General features: G+C 51.5%; 1 protein-coding gene across 1 annotated transcript in view; it reads right to left on the reverse strand.

Annotated features, from left to right (window-relative positions):
- Positions 1–872: 872 nt before the first annotated feature.
- Positions 873–12,265, reverse strand: part of LOC137361929 (serine/threonine-protein kinase LMTK3-like) — a gene marked incomplete at both ends in the record, with an annotated part of 37,309 nt that continues 25,916 nt past the window's right edge. Inside the window, 5 exon segments of the mRNA XM_068026508.1 lie at positions 873–1,094; positions 2,894–2,915; positions 3,547–3,658; positions 3,779–3,860; positions 3,862–4,234. Coding sequence (XP_067882609.1) covers positions 873–1,094; positions 2,894–2,915; positions 3,547–3,658; positions 3,779–3,860; positions 3,862–4,234 — 811 coding nt within the window.

Genomic DNA, 12,265 nt, shown 5'->3' on the forward strand with positions numbered 1-12,265 from the left:
CCAGTTTCTCCTCTCCCAGTCTCCCTCTCTCCCCCAATCTCTCTCCCCCACCCCCAGTCTCTTTCTCTCTCTCTTTCCCCAGTCTCTCTCTCTCTCTCTCCCCCCAATCTCTCTCTCTGCTCTCCCACCCAGTCTCTCTCTCGTTCCCAGTTATTCCTCTCCCAGTCTCTCTCTCTCTTTCCCAGTTTCTCCTCTCCCAGTCTCTCTCTCTCCTCATCTCTCTCTCTCTCTCTCTCTCTCTCTCCCCCAGTCCTCTCTCTCTCTCTCTCCCCGCCCCCAGTCTCTCTCTCTCTCTCTCTCCACCCCCAGTCTCTCTCTCTCTCTCCACCCCCCAGTCTCTCTCTCTCTCTCCCCCCACCCCCCCCAGTCTCTCTCCCCCCCCCCCCCAGTCTCTCCTCTCCCCACCCCCCAGTGTCTCTGCTCCCAGTCTTTCTCATTCTCTCTCCCCCAATCTCTCTCTCTAACCCCAGTCCTCTAGCTCTCTCTATCTCCATATCTTCCTCTCTCCCAGTCTCTCTCACTCTCTCCCCCAATCTCTCTCACTCTCTCTCCCCCAATCTCACTCTCTCTCCCCCAGTCTCTCTCTCTCTCCCCCCAGTCTCTCTCTCTCTCCCCCCAGTCTCTCTCTTCCTCTCCCCCCCAGTCTCTCTCTTCCTCTCCCCCCCAGTCTCTCTCTCTCTTTCCCAGTTTCTCCTCTACCAGTCTCTCACTCCCTCTCCCCCAATCTCTCTCTCTCCCCCCCAGTCTCTCTCTCTCCATATCTTTCTCTCTCTCTCCCCCCAGTCTCTCTCTCTCTCTCTCCCCCAATCTCTCTCTCTCTCTCTCCCCCCAATCTCTCTCCATATCGTTCTCCCTCTCTCCCAGTCTCTTACCTCTGGTGGACACAGTATCCGGGTCGGAAACGTGTGTGATTGGAGAATCGAGAACTGATTTGGCCGGGGAGATGCTGAACCTCGACCCCCTCGCTCTGTTGCTCATCCAATCCACCGCAGCTTCTGATTGGTGGGAGCGTTGGAGCAGATTGCGTCACCATGGCGATGAAGGAGGACTTCGGAGTGGTTAAAGGAAAATCATCATCCCATTCAAACTTCCACCTGGCAACCAACGAAAAAAATCATCAGATCGACAGAGTAAAGCTCCCTCTACACTGTCCCCCATCAAACACTCCCCAGGACAGGTACAGTACGGGGTTAGATACAGAGTAAAGCTCCCTCTACACTGTCCCCCATCAAACACTCCCCAGGACAGGTACAGTACGGGGTTAGATACAGAGTAAAGCTCCCTCTACACTGTCCCCCATCAAACACTCCCAGGACAGGTACAGTACGGGGGGTTAGATACAGAGTAAAGCTCCCTCTACACTGTCCCCCATCAAACACTCCCAGGACAGGTACAGTACGGGGGTTAGATACAGAGTAAAGCTCCCTCTGCACTGTCCCCCATCAAACACTCCCAGGACAGGTACAGTACGGGGGGTTAGATACAGAGTAAAGCTCCCTCTACACTGTCCCCCATCAAACACTCCCAGGACAGGTACAGCACAGAGTAAAGCTCCCTCTACACTGACCCCATCAAACACTCCCAGGACAGGTACAGTACGGGGGTTAGATACAGAGTAAAGCTCCCTCTACACTGTCCCCATCAAACACTCCCAGGACAGGTACAGTACGGGGGGTTAGATACAGAGTAAAGCTCCCTCTACACTGTCCCATCAAACACTCCCAGGACAGGTACAGTACGGGGGGTGAGATACAGAGTAAAGCTCCCTCGACACTGTCCCCCATCAAACACTCCCCAGGACAGGTACAGTACGGGGGGTTAGATACAGAGTAAAGCTCCCTCTACACTGTCCCCATCAAACACTCCCAGGACAGGTACAGTACGGGGGGTTAGATACAGAGTAAAGCTCCCTCTACACTGTCCCCATCAAACACTCCCAGGACAGGTACAGTACGGGGGGTTAGATACAGAGTAAAGCTCCCTCTACACTGTCCCCATCAAACACTCCCAGGACAGGTACAGCACGGGGTTAGTTGAGTTGCCTGTCTTTTACCGGGATCTTTTCCGAGTCTGGAACATGGTCGCCTCCAGTCAGGGCGCTCCCCCACCGGCGGAGGAGAGCGCCTCGGCTGTCCGGGCGGCCGACTCCGGGGACGGTCCGGCGGGCGGAGGAGTAGCCGAAACCCCCGGGACGTCCCTCACTGCGGGTGGCGAGGGGGCTCGGGAGTGCGGAGCGATCCCGGCCGAGCTGACCCCTCCGCTCGGCCGGAACTGCTCATCGGACCCAGGCCCCGAAACCCTCCTCGGGAGCCGGTCCCGCACAACCCGAGCCGCCTCTCGGAAATGCCCTCCGTGCCATTCCAATCGGCGCGGAGGGGGTTTCCTGTACGGGCTGCTCCTGCACACTCTCCACTTCCTCGCCCTCGTCAGCCGGCCGGACACGCCCTGGCGGTCCGCGTTGCCATCTGGCGGCGAGGGGAAACCCCGATGGAGGTCTCTTTACGCGGGAGTCTTCCCCCTTTACATCGGGGACCTGGGGTGGAGGGTGCTGCACAGAGCAGTCCCGTGCAATAGGCTTTTAAGTAGGTTCACGGACTCCCAGGCCACCTGTACTTTCTGCGGCCTGGACGAGTCCGTGTTCCACATTTATACGGAGTGTGCGAGGTTGCAGCCCCTATTTGAGTATCTGAAGGGGCTGCTCCTCAAATTCTGGCTGCACTTCAGTCCCACGCTCCTGATCTTTGGGCACCCGGTGCGGAGGGGCTTGGGCCGGGAGGAGGATCTCCTCGTCGGTCTGCTCCTGGGCCTGGCCAAGGTGGCAATTCACAGGTCCAGGTTGCGGGCCGTCGGGGGTTCCGTCCTCCCCGATTGCCTGCCCCTCTTCCGCGGTTACGTTCGCGCCCGGTGTCCTGGACCTGGAAAAGGAGCATGCGGTGTCCGCCGGTACGCTTGAGGCCTTCCGCGACCGGTGGGCACCGCAGGGACCGGAGTGCATCGTCGACGCCGAGAATGGCATTTTAATTTGAGTTTTTTGTTTATTTATCTGGTTTTAATAAAGTTATTTTAAAAATATAAGTGTGTATATAAAGGGGCCTGAGGAATAAAGGCCCCCTCGACATAAAAAATATATATAAAAGGGGCCTGGGGTATAAAGGTCACCTTAAAAAAACGGGGGGTTAGATACAGAGTAAAGCTCCCTCTACACTGTCCCCCATCAAACACTCCCAGGACAGGTACAGTACGGGGGGTTAGATACAGAGTAAAGCTCCTCTACACTGTCCCCCATCAAACACTCCCAGGACAGGTACAGTACGGGGGGTTAGATACAGAGTAAAGCTCCCTCTACACTGTCCCCCATCAAACACTCTGAGGGAGGGACAATGAAGGCAGAGGGGGCGGGTCAAGGAAGAGTAGGGAGCAAAGGAAGGAGGGTATGAGCGAAGAGGGGGCAATATAGGAGCACAGAGGAGGGAGGGGGAGACGATGGAGGGTGCGGAGAGGCAGAGGAGAACGAGGACAGGTGGGAGGGAGGAGGGGTACACTTACTGAAGCCATCGTCATTCGGGAAGGCTTCCAGCAGCTCCTTGCTCTGTCGTGACTGAGATTTCCTCTCACTTTCCACCATGTTGCTGCAGCTCAAAGTGTTGGTGGGGGTCTCCTAGAACAGGGAATGTAAATGCAGGGAGGTGAGTGAACTGAGCGGAACCTCGACCTCCCGACCTTACAGGTGTAGGGTCTGAGGAAGAGGGACGCCTCCCACCCCCCCACCCCCCCTTACCTGGTCAAACAGGTAGACGGTGACATCGTCGAAGAACGAGACCATCTTCCTCTTTCTCTCCAGGTCGTCCATACCCTCGGGGCGAGCGCGGCGACTTCAGCAGGCTGCGGAGGTTGGAGGCCTCGTCCGTCTCCGTGACGACGATGGGGACCGGCCCGGCCCTCTCCCGCCTCCTCTTCACCGTCCTCCCTCCTCCTCCTCCTCCTCCTCCATCCCCTCCTCCTCCTCCTCCTGTTGCTGCTGCAGCCCCCCGCCGACGGCCTCTCCTCCGGGCCAGACTCCGTCGACCCAGCTCCTCGCCCGGGGCCTTGCCCCCCGCTTCCTCCTCCTCCTCCTCCTCCTCCTCCCCTCGTCCGGCCTCTCCTCGGCCTTCACCAGCTGGCTTGGGGCTGCTCAGTTTGGGCAGTCCTTGCAGCTCCAACGACGGCAGGGCCAAGGAGAGACGGGCAACCTTGGCTTTAAAAACGACAAAGAGGCAAAGGGGAGGAGAGAATGTTGTTGTGATCAATTGATTCCAATGGCCAGACAGACAGACAGGAAAGGCCCTGTATCAATCCCCAAACTAATCCTGCTCATTCCCCATAGCCCGGTATCAATCCCCAAACTAATCCTGCTCATTCCCCATAGCCCTGTATCAATCCCCAAACTAATCCTGCTCATTCCCCATAGCCCGGTATCAATCCCCAAACTAATCCTGCTCATTCCCCATAGCCCTCTATCAATCCCCAAACTAATCCTGCTCATTCCCCATAGCCCGGTATCAATCCCCAAACTAATCCTGCTCATTCCCATAGCCCTCTATCAATCCCCAAACTAATCCTGCTCATTCCCATAAGCCCCGGTATCAATCCCCAAACTAATCCTGCTCATTCCCCATAGCCCGGTATCAATCCCCAAACTAATCCTGCTCATTCCCCATTAGCCCTGTATCAATCCCCAAACAAATCCTGCTCATTCCCCATAGCCCTCTATCAATCCCCAAACTAATCCTGCTCATTCCCCATAGCCCTGTATCAATCCCCAAACTAATCCTGCTCATTCCCCATAGCCCTCTATCAATCCCCAAACTAATCCTGCTCATTCCCCATAGCCCTGTATCAATCCCCAAACTAATCCTGCTCATTCCCCATAGCCCAGTATCAATCCCCAAACTAATCCTGTTCATTCCCCATAGCCCTCTATCAATCCCCAAACTAATCCTGCTCATTCCCCATAGCCCTCTATCAATCCTCAAACTAATCCTGCTCATTCCCCATAGCCCTCTATCAATCCTCAAACTAATCCTGCTCATTCCCCATAGCCCTCTATCAATCCCCAAACTAATCCTGCTCATTCCCCATAGCCCGGTATCAATCCCCAAACTAATCCTGCTCATTCCCCATAGCCCTGTATCAATCCCCAAACTAATCCTGCTCATTCCCCATAGCCCTGTATCAATCCCCAAACTAATCCTGCTCATTCCCCATAGCCCTCTATCAATCCTCAAACTAATCCTGCTCATTCCCCATAGCCCTCTATCAATCCCCAAACTAATCCTGCTCATTCCCCATAGCCCTGTATCAATCCCCAAACTAATCCTGCTCATTCCCCATAGCCCTCTATCAATCCTCAAACGAATCCTGCTCATTCCCCATAGCCCTCTATCAATCCTCAACTAATCCTGCTCATTCCCCATAGCCCGGTATCAATCCCCAAACTAATACTGCTCATTCCCCATAGCCCTGTATCAATCCCCAAACTAATCCTGCTCATTCCCATAGCCCGGTATCAATCCCCAAACTAATCCTGCTCATTCCCCATAGCCCTCTATCAATCCCCAAACTAATCCTGCTCATTCCCCATAGCCCTCTGTCAATCCCCAAACTAATCCTGCTCATTCCCCATAGCCCGGTATCAATCCCCAAACTAATCCTGCTCATTCCCCATAGCCCTCTATCAATCCCCAAACTAATCCTGCTCATTCCCCATAGCCCGGTATCAATCCCCAAACTAATCCTGCTCATTCCCCATAGCCCTGTATCAATCCCCAAACTAATCCTGCTCACTCCCCATAGCCCTGTATCAATCCCCAAACTAATCCTGCTCATTCCCATAGCCCTCTATCAATCCCCAAACTAATCCTGCTCATTCCCCATAGCCCTGTATCAATCCCCAAACTAATCCTGCTCATTCCCCATAGCCCTCTATCAATCCCCAAACTAATCCTGCTCATTCCCCATAGCCCTGTATCAATCCCCAAACTAATCCTGCTCATTCCCCATAGCCCAGTATCAATCCCCAAACTAATCCTGCTCATTCCCCATAGCCCTCTATCAATCCCCAAACTAATCCTGCTCATTCCCCATAGCCCTCTATCAATCCTCAAACTAATCCTGCTCATTCCCCATAGCCCTCCATCAATCCTCAAACTAATCCTGCTCATTCCCCATAGCGCTCTATCAATCCCCAAACTAATCCTGCTCATTCCCCATAGCCCGGTATCAATCCCCAAACTAATCCTGCTCATTCCCCATAGCCCTGTATCAATCCCCAAACTAATCCTGCTCATTCCCCATAGCCCTCTATCAATCCCCAAACTAATCCTGCTCATTCCCCATAGCCCTCTATCAATCCCCAAACTAATCCTGCTCATTCCCCATAGCCCTGTATCAATCCCCAAACTAATCCTGCTCATTCCCCATAGCCCGGTATCAATCCCCAAACTAATCCTGCTCATTCCCCATAGCCCTGTATCAATCCCCAAACTAATCCTGCTCATTCCCCATAGCCCTGTATCAATCCCCAAACTAATCCTGCTCATTCCCCATAGCCCTGTATCAATCCCAAACTAATCCTGCTCATTCCCCATAGCCCGGTATCAATCCCCAAACTAATCCTGCTCATTCCCCAAAGCCCGGTATCAATCCCCAAACTAATCCTGCTCATTCCCCATAGCCCTGTATCAATCCCCAAACTAATCCTGCTCATTCCCCATAGCCCTCTATCAATCCCCAAACTAATCCTGCTCATTCCCCATAGCCCGGTATCAATCCCCAAACTAATCCTGCTCATTCCCCATAGCACTCTATCAATCCCCAAACTAATCCTGCTCATTCCCCATAGCCCTGTATCAATCCCCAAACTAATCCTGCTCATTCCCCATAGCCCGGTATCAATCCCCAAACTAATCCTGCTCATTCCCATAGCCCTCTATCAATCCCCAAACTAATCCTGCTCATTTCCCATAGCCCGGTATCAATCCCAAACTAATCCTGCTCATTCCCATAGCCCTCTATCAATCCCCAAACTAATCCTGCTCATTCCCCATAGCCCGGTATCAATCCCCAAACTAATCCTGCTCATTCCCATAGCCCTGTATCAATCCCCAAACTAATCCTGCTCATTCCCCATAGCCCGGTATCAATCCCCAAACTAATCCTGCTCATTCCCCATAGCCCTCTATCAATCCCCAAACTAATCCTGCTCATTCCCCATAGCCCTGTATCAATCCCCAAACTAATCCTGCTCATTCCCCATAGCCCTCTATCAATCCCCAAACTAATCCTGCTCATTCCCCATAGCCCTGTATCAATCCCCAAACTAATCCTGCTCATTCCCCATAGCCCGGTATCAATCCCCAAACTAATCCTGCTCATTCCCCATAGCCCTCTATCAATCCCCAGACTAATCCTGCTCATTCCCCATAGCCCGGTATCAATCCCCAAACTAATCCTGCTCATTCCCCATAGCCCTGTATCAATCCCCAAACTAATCCTGCTCATTCCCCATAGCCCTGTATCAATCCCCAAACTAATCCTGCTCATTCCCCATAGCCCTCTATCAATCCCCAAACTAATCCTGCTCATTCCCATAGCCCTGTATCAATCCCCAAACTAATCCTGCTCATTCCCCATAGCCCTCTATCAATCCCCAAACTAATCCTGCTCATTCCCCATAGCCCTGTATCAATCCCCAAACTAATCCTGCTCATTCCCCATAGCCCGGTATCAATCCCCAAACTAATCCTGCTCATTCCCCATAGCCCTCTATCAATCCCCAGACTAATCCTGCTCATTCCCCATAGCCCTGTATCAATCCCCAAACTAATCCTGCTCATTCCCCATAGCCCGGTATCAATCCCCAAACTAATCCTGCTCATTCCCCATAGCCCGGTATCAATCCCCAAACTAATCCTGCTCATTCCCCATAGCCCGGTATCAATCCCCAAACTAATCCTGCTCATTCCCCATAGCCCGGTATCAATCCCCAAACTAATCCTGCTCATTCCCCATAGCCCGTATCAATCCCCAAACTAATCCTGCTCATTCCCCATAGCCCTGTATCAATCCCCAAACTAATCCTGCTCATTCCCCATAGCCCGGTATCAATCCCCAAACTAATCCTGCTCATTCCCCATAGCCCTGTATCAATCCCCAAACTAATCCTGCTCATTCCCCATAGCCCTGTATCAATCCCCAAACTAATCCTGCTCATTCCCCAAACTAATCCTGCTCATTCCCCATAGCCCTGTCTCAATCCCCAAACTAATCCTGCTCATTCCCCATAGCCCTGTATCAATCCCCAAACTAATCCTGCTCATTCCCCATAGCCCTCTATCAATCCCCAAACTAATCCTGCTCATTCCCCATAGCCCGGTATCAATCCCCAAACTAATCCTGCTCATTCCCCATAGCCCTGTATCAATCCCCAAACTAATCCTGCTCATTCCCCATAGCCCGGTATCAATCCCCAAACTAATCCTGCTCATTCCCCATAGCCCGGTATCAATCCCCAAACTAATCCTGCTCATTCCCCATAGCCCTGTATCAATCCCCAAACTAATCCTGCTCATTCCCCATAGCCCTCTATCAATCCCCAAACTAATCCTGCTCATTCCCCATAGCCCTGTATCAATCCCCAAACTAATCCTGCTCATTCCCCATAGCCCTCTATCAATCCCCAAACTAATCCTGCTCATTCCCCATAGCCCTGTATCAATCCCCAAACTAATCCTGCTCATTCCCCATAGCCCTGTATCAATCCCCAAACTAATCCTGCTCATTCCCCATAGCCCTCTATCAATCCCCAAACTAATCCTGCTCATTCCCCATAGCCCTGTATCAATCCCCAAACTAATCCTGCTCATTCCCCACAGCCCTCTATCAATCCCCAAACTAATCCTGCTCATTCCCCATAGCCCTGTATCAATCCCCAAACTAATCCTGCTCATTCCCCATAGCCCTGTATCAATCCCCAAACTAATCCTGCTCATTCCCCATAGCCCGGTATCAATCCCCAAACTAATCCTGCTCATTCCCCATAGCCCTGTATCAATCACCAAACTAATCCTGCTCATTCCCCATAGCCCTGTATCAATCCCCAAACTAATCCTGCTCATTCCCCATAGCCCTCTATCAATCCCCAAACTAATCCTGCTCATTCCCCATAGCCCGGTATCAATCCCCAAACTAATCCTGCTCATTCCCCATAGCCCTGTATCAATCCCCAAACTAATCCTGCTCATTCCCCATAGCCCTGTATCAATCCCCAAACTAATCCTGCTCATTCCCCATAGCCCTGTATCAATCCCCAAACTAATCCTGCTCATTCCCCATAGCCCTGTATCAATCCCCAAACTAATCCTGCTCATTCCCCATAGCCCTGTATCAATCCCCAAACTAATCCTGCTCATTCCCCATAGCCCTCTATCAATCCCCAAACTAATCCTGCTCATTCCCCATAGCCCTGTATCAATCCCCAAACCAATCCTGCTCATTCCCCATAGCCCTGTATCAATCCCCAAACCAATCCTGCTCATTCCCCATAGCCCTGTATCAATCCCCAAACTAATCCTGCTCATTCCCCATAGCCCTCTATCAATCCTCAAACTAATCCTGCTCATTCCCCATAGCCCTCTATCAATCCTCAAACTAATCCTGCTCATTCCCCATAGCCCGGTATCAATCCCCAAACTAATCCTGCTCATTCCCCATAGCCCTGTATCAATCCCCAAACTAATCCTGCTCATTCCCCATAGCCCTGTATCAATCCCCAAACTAATCCTGCTCATTCCCCATAGCCCTCTATCAATCCCCAAACTAATCCTGCTCATTCCCCATAGCCCTGTATCAATCCCCAAACTAATCCTGCTCATTCCCCATAGCCCTCTATCAATCCCCAAACTAATCCTGCTCATTCCCCATAGCCCTCTATCAATCCTCAAACTAATCCTGCTCATTCCCCATAGCCCTCTATCAATCCCCAAACTAATCCTGCTCATTCCCCATAGCCCTGTATCAATCCCCAAACTAATCCTGCTCATTCCCCATAGCCCTCTATCAATCCCCAAACTAATCCTGCTCATTCCCCATAGCCCTGTATCAATCCCCAAACTAATCCTGCTCATTCCCCATAGCCCTGTATCAATCCCCAAACTAATCCTGCTCATTCCCCATAGCCCTGTATCAATCCCCAAACTAATCCTGCTCATTCCCCATAGCCCTCTATCAATCCCCAAACTAATCCTGCTCATTCCCCATAGCCCGGTATCAATCCCCAAACTAATCCTGCTCATTCCCCATAGCCCTCTATCAATCCCAAACTAATCCTGCTCATTCCCCATAGCCCTCTATCAATCCCCAAACTAATCCTGCTCATTCCCCATAGCCCTCTATCAATCCCCAAACTAATCTGCTCATTCCCCATAGCCCGGTATCAATCCCCAAACTAATCCTGCTCATTCCCCATAGCCCGGTATCAATCCCCAAACTAATACTGCTCATTCCCCATAGCCCGGTATCAATCCCCAAACTAATCCTGCTCATTCCCCATAGCCCGGTATCAATCCCCAAACTAATCCTGCTCAATTCCCCATAGCCCTGTATCAATCCCCAAACTAATCCTGCTCATTCCCCATAGCCCTCTATCAATCCCCAAACTAATCCTGCTCATTCCCCATAGCCCTGTATCAATCCCCAAACTAATCCTGCTCATTCCCCATAGCCCTCTATCAATTCCCAAACTAATCCTGCTCATTCCCCATAGCCCTGTATCAATCCCCAAACTAATCCTGCTCATTCCCCATAGCCCTCTATCAATCCCCAAACTAATCCTGCTCATTCCCCATAGCCCTCTATCAATCCCCAAACTAATCCTGCTCATTCCCCATAGCCCTGTATCAATCCCCAAACTAATCCTGCTCATTCCCCACAGCCCGGTATCAATCCCCAAACTAATCCTGCTCATTCCCCATAGCCCTGTATCAATCCCCAAACTAATCCTGCTCATTCCCCATAGTCCTGTATCAATCCCCAAACTAATCCTGCTCATTCCCCATAGCCCTGTATCAATCCCCAAACTAATCCTGCTCATTCCCCATAGCCCTGTATCAATCCCCAAACTAATCCTGCTCATTCCCCATAGCCCGGTATCAATCCCCAAACTAATCCTGCTCATTCCCCATAGCCCTGTATCAATCCCCAAACTAATCCTGCTCATTCCCCATAGCCCTCTATCAATCCCCAAACTAATCCTGCTCATTCCCCATAGCCCGGTATCAATCCCCAAACTAATCCTGCTCATTCCCCATAGCCCTCTATCAATCCCCAAACTAATCCTGCTCATTCCCCATAGCCCTGTATCAATCCCCAAACTAATCCTGCTCATTCCCCATAGCCCGGTATCAATCCCCAAACTAATCCTGCTCATTCCCCATAGCCCTCTATCAATCCCCAAACTAATCCTGCTCATTCCCCATAGCCCGGTATCAATCCCCAAACTAATCCTGCTCATTCCCCATAGCCCTCTATCAATCCCCAAACTAATCCTGCTCATTCCCCATAGCCCGGTATCAATCCCCAAACTAATCCTGCTCATTCCCCATAGCCCTGTATCAATCCCCAAACTAATCCTGCTCATTCCCCATAGCCCGGTATCAATCCCAAACTAATCCTGCTCATTCCCCATAGCCCTGTATCAATCCCCAAACTAATCCTGCTCATTCCCCATAGCCCTCTATCAATCCCCAAACTAATCCTGCTCATTCCCCCATAGCCCTCTATCAATCCCCAAACTAATCCTGCTCATTCCCCATAGCCCTGTATCAATCCCCAAACTAATCCTGCTCATTCCCCATAGCCCTGTATCAATCCCCAAACTAATCCTGCTCATTCCCCATAGCCCGGTATCAATCCCCAAACTAATCCTGCTCATTCCCCATAGCCCTGTATCAATCCCAAACTAATCCTGCTCATTCCCCATAGCCCTGTATCAATCCCCAAACTAATCCTGCTCATTCCCCATAGCCCTGTACCAATCCCCAAACTAATCCTGCTCATTCCCCATAGCCCGGTATCAATCCCCAAACTAATCCTGCTCATTCCCCATAGCCCGGTATCAATCCCCAAACTAATCGTGCTCATTCCCCATAGCCCTGTATCAATCCCCAAACTAATCCTGCTCATTCCCCATAGCCCGGTATCAATCCCCAAACTAATCCTGCTCATTCCC

This window comes from Heterodontus francisci, unplaced genomic scaffold (assembly GCF_036365525.1).
Source record: "Heterodontus francisci isolate sHetFra1 unplaced genomic scaffold, sHetFra1.hap1 HAP1_SCAFFOLD_1938, whole genome shotgun sequence".
NCBI lineage: Eukaryota > Metazoa > Chordata > Chondrichthyes > Heterodontiformes > Heterodontidae > Heterodontus > Heterodontus francisci.